This window comes from Notamacropus eugenii, chromosome 3 (genome assembly GCF_028372415.1).
Source record: "Notamacropus eugenii isolate mMacEug1 chromosome 3, mMacEug1.pri_v2, whole genome shotgun sequence".
Classification (NCBI taxonomy): Eukaryota; Metazoa; Chordata; class Mammalia; order Diprotodontia; family Macropodidae; genus Notamacropus; species Notamacropus eugenii.
In genome coordinates this window covers 47,057,979-47,072,452 of record NC_092874.1, presented here as the reverse complement: position 1 = coordinate 47,072,452, position 14,474 = coordinate 47,057,979, and the positions used below count along the sequence as shown (strand labels likewise).

General features: G+C 40.6%; 1 protein-coding gene across 1 annotated transcript in view; it reads left to right on the top strand.

The window, feature by feature from the left end:
* SUSD5 (sushi domain containing 5) overlaps positions 1-6,817 on the top strand; it is a 103,867-nt gene extending 97,050 nt beyond the window's left edge. Inside the window, exon 5 of the mRNA XM_072651481.1 lies at positions 3,313-6,817. Within this exon, the coding sequence (XP_072507582.1) occupies positions 3,313-4,607 (1,295 nt within the window). The 3' untranslated portion in view covers positions 4,608-6,817. The remainder of the gene's footprint in view (positions 1-3,312) is intronic.
* The last annotated feature ends 7,657 nt before the right edge of the window (positions 6,818-14,474 follow it).

Below are 14,474 nucleotides of genomic sequence, written 5' to 3'. Positions count from 1 at the left end.
ACAAATGACTGCTGTGTTCAAGGCCTTAGGCTTAAGGTAAGGAATAAAGTAAACAAACAACCTCCCCAGAGAGCCGTTCTGTATAAACTCCACACGGAGAAGGTATAAGTATACGGTGTCACACAGGAAGTCCTAAGTTCAAATCTTGACTCAAACACTAACTGGCTCTATGACTAGGACGAGTTGGTTTATCTCTCTTAGTCTCAGTAAAATAATGATAATAAAGCACCAACTCCCACAGTTGTTATGAGGCTCAAATGAGAAGATATATTTAAATACTTTGCAAGCCTTAAAGCACCATATAAATGCTGGCTGTTATCATCATGATCATTATTACCTCCTTATCGAGGAGTTCTCTGAAGAAAAGGTATAGTTAATGCTTGAGAGAGGCAGGAGAGTGGTGGAAAGAGCTGGAAAATAAGGGGGTCCTGGATTCAAATACTACCTCTGACACTAATTCTAAGGCCATGGTTTCCTCAGCTGAGAAATGAGGACAATAATACCCATATTATTTTCTCAGCTTTGCTATCTTTATGACCATGAGTCATTTGACCGAATTTAACTGCTCTAGGCCTTAGTTTTCTCATTAAATTCCCCATTAAAGTGTAAGTTCCTTGAGGGCAGAGCCTGTCTTTTGCCTTTCTTTGCAACTTCACAGCTTAGCACCTTGCCTGGCTTTAGTAAGTGTATGATAAATGCCTTTTGATACTTTTGCTAAATGTGTATGAATGCTTATTGGCTGAGTGACAGACTCATTTGTAAGAGGTCTGTGTTGGACAAAGATAATTGCCAGGGTCCTTTCCAGCTCTAAATCTATTCTAAGATCCTCCTGGCCTCCCAGGGTGATTGAGAGACTGAAATGAAATAATGTATGTATGTAAAGATTCTGTCTAAGAGGCAGGCATTGTTATCATGGTTGTTCAGAAACTACAGGAAAATGAGTGGCAGATCACTTGTCCAACATCTTAATCTTTACAAGTGAGACACTGGAGCCTTAGAACCGAAGATTTGCCCATAGTCATCTAGCTAATGTAAGTGCCAGAGCTGGGATTTGAACCCAGGGCCTCTGACCCTAAATCTAAGACTCATTCTCAAGTGGTAAGGGAAATAGTTAACACCAGCCACACGACCATCCAGTGACCAATGGTGCCTTCTTCTAGTCTACAGAGCAAGGACAGGAAGGCAGAACATTACTGAAAGAAGCCAGCCAGTCAGGGCATTCTGATAGGGATGGGGAAAGCATCGAGACTTCCCAGCTGGAGGGGTAAGCCTATGCCTTTGATGATCTGGGAGCTGAATGGATGCTTTCATACAGGCGCCCCCAAAGCTAACAGCTCCTACACACATAAAGGTGGCTACTGTAGACTGTACAAACACAGAAGGGCCTTGGGCCATCTCCCAGCCAACTCACTCCACCATCTCATTGTCTACAATGAATGAGACTCAAGCCAGGACCAGTCAAGATGTCTGCTGGAAACTCCAGATATAACTTTGCAGCTTACTTTACACCCAGTGGAAAGAACTGGCTATTTACCCTCCAATCCCTGGGAGAGGCAGAAGGTTACAATGGACAGCTAGGACCTATTCTTGCTTTAGTACTTGTGTCTGTCCATGGGAAAATCCCCTCTAAGGATGAGGAGTAGAGCAGCTAGGTGGCAGAGGGGAAAGAATGCAGTTCAAATCCAACCTCAGACACTTACTAGATATGTGACCCTGGGCAAGTTAGTTAAGTTGATCTACCTCAATTTTTTCATGTGTAAAATGAGCTGGAGAAGGAAATGGCAAACTAGTATCTTTGTCAAGAAAACCTCAAATGGGATTACAAAGAGTCAGATGTGACTGAAAAAATGACTGAACATCAAAAGAAGAATGAGGGAATGATGAGTGGGGGGATAGGTGAGATAAAGGTAAGGTTGTTCTCAAAGAGATTCAAAATTTGTTTGAATTTTTATTTTTGTTTGTTTCAAATTCCCAAACCTCAGAAATTTGCCTAAACAGAGAGAAGCCTTGATTCATAGAATGTTTAGATAAAGGCAGCCAACATCTCTGTTGGTTATATTTGAGGTTGGGCAGAAACAATGTGTTTGCAATGGCTGCCATCTTCCCATCCTGTTGTGTGTTGACTTTTACACCTGAGCAAATGAGAAATTTGTGTCCTGCTAAAACTAGGATGATGCCTGAATGCTTTCTCAATTCCAAGTCAAAAGGCACCAACTCCTTGAAGCCTCTACTGATCCCTTCACCTTATAATAGCTTTTTCCCCTTAACCTCATGGAACACTTGAATCATAATTTATAATGCACTTAATACATAATATTGAACTTATTTTGTCTTTCCCCTTTCCCCTCCCTCCCTTACTGTGTGGGGGCTACTCCATATAGGTGGGACCATATCATAACCTAAATTTCACATTTCTCCTAAAGCCTTGCACATGTTAGAACCTTCCAAAAACTGTAGAATGAATGGGAATAGGAACCAAATAAAACTTACTGGATTTGATTTCAAAGTTAAACTCAGCAAAGCTCATTGAATCTTTGAGTATAGCTCAGTGAGTTTCAATTCAATTTAATTCATATCCAAAGCACAGTTGTAGAAAAATGGAGAAAAATACAGTCCCCACCATCAAGGACTTTAAAACCTAGTGGGAGATTTCACAAAGCATTCATGTATTCAGGCATCATCCTAGTTTCAACATGACACAAATTTTTCACCTGCTAAAATGCAGAAATCATTAGACAACAAGATGGGAAGATAATAGCCACTACAGACACATTGCCTCTGCCCAACCTCATGTGTAACCAGCAGAAACTATTCTTCATTTTCCTCATTCTGTTATAGGCACCGTCATCCTTCCAAGCATCCAGGTTTTTAACCTCTGAGTCATCACTGACTCTTTTTATGGTTCTAGTTCCACAATTCAGTTTACTTAAGTTCAGTAACACACTACGTGCAAGACATGGTGCTAGGTGCTGGCACTATAAGCATAAAAACAAAACACTCTTTACCCTCAAGGAACTAGCATTCAGATTCAAGATATCAAATACCCCATACAGCAAAAAACACTGCTTATGATTTTTGACAAGGTAGCATGCTGCAAACTTGGCTCACTTTGCTAATTCTCATGACAGGTCAATCAATACATGAACATTTATTAAGCACCTACTGCAAGGAATTGAACTAAGCACGGAAGATACAAAAAGAGACAAAATACAGTCCCTGACCTCAAGGAGCTCACAATATAATGAGGGTAGGGACAGCATCTATGCTCTGGTGTCTAATGCAACTTACCACCCCCTCCTTTTTTTTTCCTAGATGAAACTGAGACACATATTGACTATGAAGAGAATTTCCCTGATGACAGATCAACGCCACTCACAGATCACAAGAAGGATCAGAGTAGAGAGGAAGAGAAGGAGGCCAGGGACCAGGAAGAAGCCTCGGACAAACTCAAGCAGGGTTATTCCATCTCTGTTTCTCTAGAGAGAGAAAGTATGCTTGGCAACAAGGACATAAAGACGAGGGACCTGCCTGGAGGAGAAGGCAGAGCTCCCACAGAATCCCCAGTCTCCTTGTTGAGCCAGAAACATTTATTTTGGTTTCCAGCTGAGGGTTTTCATGAGCCTGAGTTGGAGAAGGAGATGATAGAGGAGAATGCCCAGAGGCGTTTTTCCGATGGAGATAATCATATTGGAGTGAAATCAAGACTCCATGAGCCAGGGAGCAAAATGATCTATGACAGTGCTGACTTCCCTATTGGACCGACTCTTGGCAGGAATGACAGCAAGGTGGGGGAGCACATGGCAAGTAGCAGTGATGAATCCTGGTTAGATGGGTACCCTGTAACTGATGGGACAAGGGAGGAAGAAGAAGATGATGAAGGGGATAAGGGGGATGGGTCAGTGGGTCTGGATGAAAGTATTCTGGTTATGACTGACCAGCCCAACCATGTAGAAGTAAAAAAATCCAGCAGTACCATGTTCACTATAGGTGAAGATGTAACCCAGTTGACTGTCACTCTGATGAGAACATTGGACTATGGACCAGTGACCTTCACACCTACTGCTGCCCCTGAGAATGTGAGTCCCAGCAAAGGAGTAAGTGACATGGTCACCTATCAGTCCACTGTGCCTTGGGGATTTGCAACAGATGAATCTCCAATGTCTACCTTACTCTATGACCTTACCAACTCAACCCCAGGGACAATGACGATAGCAGATCCACAGCCCCTTGACTATATCCCATCACCCAGAGATGCTGAGAAAGATGCCACCACTCTTCCTCCCATCCAGACCACTATGCTCAGTACCCGTAGTAGCTTCCCAGACTCACCCTCTGAGAGATTCATGGAGCAAGAGCTTCCTACCTCGGGCATAAAAGAAGAGCCTCTTCCAACCACTGAGTCTTGTGTAGGGGAGGATTGCTCAAGTGTCAGTAAAGGCCCGGTAATTGCCGTCATAGTTATTGTCCTGTGTTTGTTACTGCTCTTGGTGGTTATCAGCGCTGTGTGGTGTTACAGAAGGCGACAGCAAAAGAGCTCTGTGTATAAGCTGAATGGCAAAGGTCAGACACGGCACTATCACCAGCAGATTGAGATGCAGAAGGTCTAACTGCCACCAATGCACTCAGTCCTTCAGAAATTGGTGGAAAGGACCATCAAACCCAACTGGTGAACGGGGACAATTCTGAGGGTGTGACTTGGGTGGGGCAGAGGAAGTGGCTGACTCACCCAGAAGAAGACTGTCTTCTTTTCTGACATTTTGATGTTCATTTTAAAGACCCTGGAGGGATTCCACAGTGGGATAGCAGAACTTGAGGTATTCCATTTTCTACTTCCCCATTGCCTTCTGCATATGGAAAGGAGAAAGCAAACCCTGGCTGGCAATGATCTTGTTATCTTTCCCATGACTTCCTTCACCAAGCAAAAGCCTATGTTTGTTTTTACCCTCCTTTCCAACATGAAGGAAAACATCCCTGTTTGGGTCGATCATTCTGTCTTTCTTTAAAAAGAAAAAAATAATAATTGGCCCCATCCTTCAAATTGATGAGATAAATGATATCAATGAGCTGGAATTTTGAGGCCTGTGTTATCTAGGATCCAGATTTCTTTGGCTAAGCGTGGAACTAGGAAGAAATATCATGTTGTTGCCTTATTATTTTGTGGTGTTGCCAAAGGAGAATAAGCTCAATTTGAAGTCTTTGGCTTTGGAGTAGTATATCAAAAATTACAAAGCAAAGGGGTTTTAGAGACTTTCAATGGATGCGAATGTGGAGGAGAGTGCCCTTCCTAGCCCCTGAGACAAAGACTTGGCTCTGTTCTTTGTTGAGTAGACAACCAGCTCAGCCTCTTTTGCAGAGCAGTGATCTGGTGATTTTTGGCCATGAGCACCTTGTGCCATCTCCATCTCTTTGAAAAGGATGGTAGAAATCAGTCATCAGCCTTCCTTGTCACATATCACTCCTTTCCTCTGAACTTGGGAGAGAGACTTATGAAAAAGGGCAGAGAGAACATACGGGGAGAAGGAAGTAGGGTAACTAGTATGGCTACTTCCTTGATAACAGAGAGGATAAGGATTTTGAAATAGCCACAAATGGGAGCTCCACCCAACCAGGTACTTTGGTTTGGCTTTGTTCTGTAGCCCATTCTGGAACACTATACTGGGCATCTTTTGGGAAGCTGAATATTACCGGAAAAGAGATGAATTCAGATGTAGACATGGGGGAGATGATGATGAAACAGATGTACATAAAAGACATTTTCTCTTCTTGTTCTAAAATCTTGCTTGTTTTGTTTCACAAGAAACCAGCACATGCATTAGTGGCAGCATGGGGGAACTGCCCTAAGAGCCATGCTTGTCCTTTACAACAGATCGTTGACCTTGTGGCCAGTAAACCCATCAGCCTCTTCCAACCTGAATAACCTAATTAGAAACAACACTTAATGGTAAATGTTTGGGATGGGATGGGATGGGGGTGGAGAGAGTGGGAATAAAGAAGTCAAGATTTCCTATAGCACCTGGAATAGCTGGACTCCGTTATAGTGTTGCAAAAGCTACCATTACTATTTTACTGAATGATTAGTGTTTTTAAAAAGAGACATTGGAAATTTGCCTACTCTTTTACTAGGTCACCTCTTTGGGGTGCAGTCTTTGTAAAAAGAACAATAGGTCAGATAGCTGATCAGATAAATTACTAGAACAATCTAATGCAGGGGTGGGGAACCTGCAGCCTCAAGGCTACATGTGGTCTTCTAAGTGCTTGGGTGCGATCCTTTGACTGAGTCCAAGTTTGATAGAACAAATCTTTACAGAACAAAAATATTAAGGAAATTTGTTCTGTGAAGTTTGGATTCAATCAAAGGACCCCTCTTGAGAACCTAGAAGGCCTAGAACATGTGATCAAGGCCACAGGTTCCTCATTCCAATCTAGTGGATCTGCTTTCCATGGAACCTAATGAGCCCCCATCAGTAGATAAATCTAAGAGGTCTAGAGCCCAGCTAGAAAACTGTAAATGAGAACAAATTTGCAGCAATGGGAATGAGATCTATTCTTACTAGATGGGTCTAACAAAATAATAACAACTGGAAACTGTACAAATTTGTAAATATTTCCCCCTAATATACTGCAAGGTAACCTTTATGCTTTCCATGCATTCTAGGATGCAAAATAACCTCTGTCTCAACATTAGAATTGCCATTGTAAAGTATTTTTTAAGCAGTAACTGAAAATACTGAACTTACCCTAATCCATTTAATGAATAATGTGAACACGTAACTGAAAAGTACATACTATGTGTGGAAATATACTGCAAAATAAATATAAAACCATTGGTATTTAAGCTTCTATTTGATTTGGCTTATCTCCATTAATGTTTGAAATCTGCAAGTGCAGGAAGAATGGGAATGGCTGAAAGCTTCAGTCCTGGGAAATGAATACATATGATACTTTATGTAAAAGAATGTCCGAATGGCTTAAAGTTTTATATGATAAGGGACTCAAGAAGTTTCAGTGAACGTGAGAAAAGACAGCTGTTTATTACTACAAAGCTTCAGAGATCCTTCAAATAAAGAAAAAGAAGGATGGTTTAAAAAATGGTGCCCTTAATGGTCCATTGCTCGACTTCAGCCATCATTTTAAGCTCTAGCTAGCAAATGCTCTTAACGTCAATTAATACTGAATTTATTCAGAAAGGATTAGTAGTAGGTCATTAGCACATAGCTGAAGACTTAAATGATCCCTTGCATACTCCTCTTTCTTGAAACAATGAGTACAGTGGTGACAGGTTGCCAGAAAGACAATTGTATTAAGAACTGGATTTTTTGGCCAACTTTTAATATTTGAAGACTCTTATCTGCAAAGATTAGATTTACAAACATATAAATTCCTTGAGCCAAAACTTGGGCCTAAGAACCAATTAATAGGTCAAGGCTCGTTAAAGACAGTGAACCAACATGAAATTGATCAACACTTCTTCATTGTGGGAGGATTCTACATGTTAGACCTTTGGACCTGTTATGACGAAATAACATTGGAAACAATTACTCATAGCCCTGCACCGTGCCCCACAACGTGAACCTTTTTCTTTCTCTTTTTTTCCCCTCTCTTTCCACTTTATCTCCCTCCTCTGTTCCCTTCTTTTACTCTTTCCTTTTTTGCTCCTCCCTTCTTTCTCCTCCTGTCTGCCTTAGGTCTACCAGTGAAACTTGTAGACATCTCTGAGTCTAGGAATCTGCAGTAAGAACTAAACATAGTTTCAATGCCTGTGTCAGACAATGATAATCGCTTACATGTTGATGGTGCTTTAAAGTTTATAAAGGTCTCTACATATTTTATCTCATTTGATTCTCACAGCAACCAAGTTTTAATAATATAACTATTATCAATCCCATTTTACAGATGACAAAACTGAGGTTCTAAAAGGTCAAGGAAATTACCCCAAATCACACATCAAGTAAGTGGAAGAGCCAGAGTGCATACTCATGTCTTCAAAGAACTAATATATAAAGATATTAATATAAGATATCAATATTTAGGTATATCCACCAAAGTTAGATCGGAACACAGAAAATAATAGTTGACAAATGGTTACTGAGTTGAACTGAAATTTTCCCAAAGTTACCTTCTCTGTGGAAGAGCCTTTCTACAGTATGATGTATCCATCTGGTGAGTCTGGCAGCTAGTGGTGCTGTGGGTAGAGTGTTGGGGCTAGAATGAGGAATACTCTGCTCCCTCAATTCAAATCTAGCCTCACTAGCTATGTGACCCTGGGCAAATCACTTAACACTGTTTGGCTTAATTTCCTAATCTGTAAAATGAGCTGGACAAGGAAATGGCAAACACTCCAGTATTTCTGCCAAGAAAACCCCAGATGAGGTCACAAAGAGTTGAACACAACTGAAAAGTGACTGAAAGCTTTTCTGGAGGGTCTAGGATTTCTTCATTTTTGCAAAAGGGGACTTTGGCATATTTTTTGATAGGTTCTCTCTTCTTGATGAGATCCTAAGACCCATGGTATGAAGCTACAATTTCTATCCTACTAAGTCTGCTATGTTAAGTGACATATGCCACTGAGCTACTAAGGACAGAGATTTTCAGAATAAAAGCTATAGAAAAGGCACAACAAATTAGAAAACAAACAAAAAAGCACTTTTCTATTTCAACATTTTGTATTTGTCTAATTTTGAAGACCTTAGTTTCCAATATACTCAGGTTTTCATGAGCAGTCAAAAGCAGGAAAAAGAATTAGAAGAATGAAAATGACTTTTATCTTGGCATAGGTGAATACAACACTGACCCAGGTGCTGGAAAATCTGGGGTCTATTCCCCTTCCTGCCATATAACAAAGGCCAAATCACTTAGTTCTGGGGTTTTCATAAGCATAAGATGAAGAGATGACATTCACATGGCATCATATTTTTAAGTCATAAGCTACTTGATGGCTGAGATTGGATTTTTGTTTTTCTACCCAACTGGTTTTAGCACAGTGTCTTATCCAAAGCAATTACCCAGTCCATGTTTTATGGAATTCAGTTGAATGTGAAAAATGGTGATTGAATTGACATCCTTAGGGAGAAAAGTATTCTATAAACGCTAATGTTACTTGCAATGCTGCATAACATAATAAAACCACATCTCTTTTATTTGATTGTTTTATTCTAGTTAGCAGTGGGTTAGTCAAGGTAAAAGAAAAAATCAAACCAAACCAAACCAAAAATACCCATAATGAGTAGCCACTATCCCTCTTCTCCATCCGAGGAACTCCCATGGGAGTATCTTGTGAGCTGGAAAGGGCGAGCCAAGGTGGGTACGGCATGAACCCCAATTTGCTGGAGCACCAAGGCCCAATTTACCAAACCTTCAGCTGAGGCTTAAGTTTTCTTTTCCTTTTTTATGTTTTTGTATGGAGTTTCAACTCTCCACACTGGGTCATTCAAGCCTTGGGTCCCCAGAAAAAAGAAGTTGCTGTTTAAAGCATGGCAGACAGTCAAGAGTTCAGACATCTGCAGTGAAGGATTAGTTGTGGGTTTTTCTCAGTGCTTTGCTACCAACTGCATCACAGCGCCATGTTCAAACATTATTAAATGAGAATGTTTTCTCTGGCACCGATCCCCTCTCTCCCCACAGTTTAAGTATTGAATTTTTTAAAAGTGAAGGAGCTCTGGATTACAGCTCACATTTAGAACTTAAAAACATATTTTCATAGGCGCTGGCAGAGGTGGGCAGCTGTTTATCCTCACTGGCAGACATCATAAACACTTTCCTTTCAAACCTTTTGTCTATTTGCAATTCAGAATTCGGTGCAATAAAATTTGCATGCTATTAAAATCCCTTTAATGGGAACTCTTTAAAAGAACAGATTTCCTGAGTTAGACTTTACTACTAATAGTTACTGCAGTAAACCTGGATCACAGAGATCAACCCAAAAGGTTAGTTAGGTAGAACTATCCAGGCTTTTGAAAATAAGGAATTATTTTAATAAGGCAATTTTGTTAACTTGCATTCGACTTCTATCTAATAGTCACCCTTTAAACATTTGCAGTTTGCCTTAGTTATTCCCCAGATTCATTTTCCTCCTCCAGAAATCAAACTGAATATGAATATTGCTCCCAGAAATCAGGTCCTAATGGAACCAAACTGTCATGGGAACATCCCTTAACCTAACCAACAAGCACAACCTCTCCTTTCTCCAAGTTGAAATGGTGCTGGCTGTGTTGGATATTAAGCTAAAGATCATAGATCTAGACCTTAGAGGGTATTTAGTCCAACACCACCACTGATGTGGCAAGTAAGGCTCAGGGATGTGACTTGCCTAAGGTCACACATATAGCAAGTTGCAGAGGTAAGATTTGAATCCATGTCCCCTGACTTCTTGCATTGTCCCATGCTGCCTCTCCCTGAAATCTGGATGGAGAGGAAAGGGGAACCTTTATCAGTAACTGGGCTACAAGGACCACCAGATGCGAGAGCTCCCACATAGAAAGTTCTGTGAGCGGGAGCCTTTCAACACTGAGTAAACTTTTAAATGTTGCACAAAAGGTCTATGACTTTTCGATGACACATGGACAGTCTAGTCATATGGCAGTATTCCATCCTTGCATTGTTAGCTTCTCAATACTGTGTAAGTGGTGCCAATGTGTGAGCAGCACTGTATACACAGGATTAGTGTTTCTGTGTGTATATCTTCGTTTTCAGTTGCTTTTTCCATCATGTCCAACTCTTCATGATTGCATTTGGGGTTTTCTTGGCAAAGACAAGTGATTTGCCATTTCCTTCTCTAGCTCATTTTACAGATGAGGAAATTGAGGCAAACAGTGTGAAGTGACTTAAGTGCCCTGAGTCACATACCTGGTGAGTATCTGAGGCCATATGTGAATTCAGGAAGATGAGTTTTCCTGATTCCAGACCTGGTACTCTATCCATTGAGCCACCTCGTTGCTTCATGTCTTTCTTATAAATAAATAAATAATACTTGCTTTTGAAGTTTACAAAGCAACAACAAAACCTAATAAGGAGGCTCCATACTTTTGGTACTGAAGGAAGGAAGAGCCCCAGTACTGTCTTTCATCAAAAGATAGAGGCAGCATGCCACAAGGTAGGCAGTCATCTCAGCCAGCTTTGGACATGCCAACGGTCTCATAAATATGTTTATTTTCTTTTTAAAAGACTGACCTGGCTGATGCTTAGCTGAGAGGATCTCAATCCAGGAAATTCTTCCAGAAACCTTCTAAGAAAAATGCCCATGGAAGTTATTGGGGCTGAGGGTTTTTTCTTCTCTTTTAAGTCCAGTATACAAATTTGCATTTTAACGGTCTACTTACGGAAACCGTTATTTTTTTTTTCTAATTTTATTTTTTTAAATTTGGTTTGATTTCTTTTGAAACTGAAAACTCCAGTCATTTTGAATCACCTTGACCCCAGCTTTAAGATTCAGCGTGCGGACAGCACCACCTTTGCAAACATCAATAACCCAGTATATTATAATGGGCCATATGCACTGGGGCAAAACCCAGACCTCCAAAGGCAGCTTTTCCAAAAGTATTTACTTAAGTACCTGAGTCTGGTAAGCAGATACAACCCAAAACTACGTGCCATGTCCCATTTACCAATTTGGAATCTTAAAGATAGAAACAGCATTTAGTTCAACTCTTTCATTTTCCAAAAAAAGGGAAAAATCAAAAGAGATTGTGACTGTTCCAAAATCACAGCCTAGAGCCTAGGCCTTCTGACTTTCCCTGCTAAGCTGTACTGCCTGAATATAGTCTCTATTTATAGTTGGAATATAATGTCTATTTGTAACTGAGATAATCAAAAGGTGAAGAGAGAAGAGGCTGGGTTTCCAGACCTGTAGCCATAACTAGTAGTTTGGGTGCCCAGCCTCATCAGCACCCAACTTACCTTCAAATCAACTTTTAAAGTCAAATCAGTTGAAGAAAATAAAAAGAGACTGTCCTCCCTCCCCTTCCCTTCCCCCACATTTGTGAAGTTCTTGCTCCAGAAAGTGGTGGGACTGAGGTCAGTCCTGTAGGAATAGTCCAACTGAGATGTGGAGAGTACTTTGCTTTATAGCTTCCTGTTTTAATGAATTATTCTTGCTAATTGGATGATAAGCTCATTCATTTCTATGTTACTGAAGAATCATGGGATCACAGATTTAGGTCTAAAAGGGACTTCAGAGAACATCTTGCCCATAGTCCCTCATTTTACAGCTGAGGTAGCTGGAGCCCTGAGTAGCAAGGTACTTATTCAAATTCCCATAGGTAGGAAAGAGCAGAGCTGGGATGTGCTCCCAGATCCTCTGATTCTACAAAACTGTAAGTGCCATTAGTATCCACTAAATTTGAGACACCCGAGGCAAAGGCCTGATTGCCTTGCCTTAGGTATGGCTAGGCACATACACATAAAACAGACAAAATTCAACTAAGTGGCAGCTCTTTTGGGCCTGCGTATGTGCATTCATAGACATGCAGGGCCCATTCATTTCAATAAAAATTCTGAACACGTGGCAACATTTTCTCCTTTATGTATGATTATAATACAACTGACCTGATTTCATATTTGGGCAAGTCTTGAGTAATTTTTCCAACAGAAGAGAGAGATCTATGCTGATCTATCTACCCATTTTCCCTTTGTGGCCCACAGCATGCATTTGCAAGACAGCTGGCCAGGGTCATGAGACAGAGCAAATATTAACTGCCCTATCTATGGTTTCTAAACACAACCTTGGCTTCCACCCAAAAGTCAAAGCAATTGGGTAAATGAGCCACTGATGAGATCACAGTCGGGCAGCCCATCAAGCTGACTGACCTGTTTTTAAAAGATAACTCAATTTAAGAATGATAGCACTCCGGCAGGAGATGGGAACAGCACCACACCCATGATTTCATTGGTCTAGGGGACTCCCAAGCAGCAAACTCCCTCCATTGTTGCAGATCTTCCCTCAGGGTACAGTTTATAATCTTAGAGAGTTGTTTATGGTACTAAACTGTTTAGACTTGCCCAGTCACTCACCACTATAGGTCAGATAAGAAGACCATCCTTAATCTTTTGGGGCTGCCTCTTTTGATAATAAAAAATGTATAGATCACATTGTTTATTGAATGAACCTGAACTGAAGAAGTCAAAAAAGAACAAGAAAGTGTCAATAATAGAATTTTCCCCTATTTTCTATTATATATGAGTATATGTACGTGACTCGGAAGCAGAGACTCTTTTCAGCCCTAACTAATGTTGTTCCTCTAGAGCAGGAATTCGTTACTTTTTTTGGTGTCATAGATGCCTTTGAAAATGTTTAATAAAGCCTACGAACCTCTTCTTAGAACTATGTTTTTAAATGTATCAAATAAGATTATAAAAGAAACCAATTATACTGAAATGGTATTAGTGCATAGGAAGATGGTGACTGAGTGCTATCTGGTCCAATGACTGCAGCGATTTCCAAGTAGTGATGAACATAAACAATCTTTTGGAACATTTGCATCAATTATGATTTGACCTGACCAGGATCATATAGCTAGCTTTATGGATATTATCTCCTTTGATAATCACAACAATCTGGTAAAGTGGATGGTGTTATTATCCCCATTTCACAGATGAGGAAAGTGAGGTTGAAAGACATTCAGAGACTTGCCCAGAGTCATAACACAGCTAGTCATTGTCTGAAGCAGTAGTCAAACTCCGGTTTTCCAGATTCCAAGTCCAATACTCTACTCACCATACTGCCTGGTTGCTAAGTCCAGGTATTTAACTGGTAGCATACCAAGTAGAACCAATATAGGGCTCTAAGTAAGCACAGCAATGGTCCATACCAAGGGCAAAGGTCCAGGATGACAAACAGACGCTTGAGAGCAGTCAGTAGCATCACTTATATGTACCTGTGATGTGTTTAGTCATTTTCAATTGCGTCTGACTCTTCATGACTCCACTTGGGTTTTTGTTGACAAAGATACTACATGGTTTGCCATTTCCTTCTCCAACTCATTTTATAGATGAGGAAACTGAGGAAAACAGGGTTAAGTGACTTGCCCAGGATCACACAGTTTCTAACTATTTGGCACCAGGTTTTAATTCAGGAAGCTGAGTCTTCCTGACTCCAGGTCCCACGCTCTATGCACCATGGCCCCACCTAACCTGTGATGTGGTGACAACCTAACAACTTAATATGATTTTTTAAAACAGGAATGGGGTATCATTAACCAAAGTAAGTCAACATTCCAGAAATGCATCAGTAACATCCATGTCTCCCCCCACCTCCCACTTCAACTATTCCAAATGGGAAGAGAACAGGGAGAATTCTACTCTACGTTTGGGTAAACCAAATGTTCACTTTGGGAGATCTCGATGGAGGTTATACTTTTTGAGAATCATAGTATTTGAATCAGGAAGGGACCTCAGAAATCATCTAGCTAGCCTCAAGAACTATCTAGTCCAAAGCCCCCATTTTACAGATGAGAAAACAGAGAACCTTACAGGTTTAATGC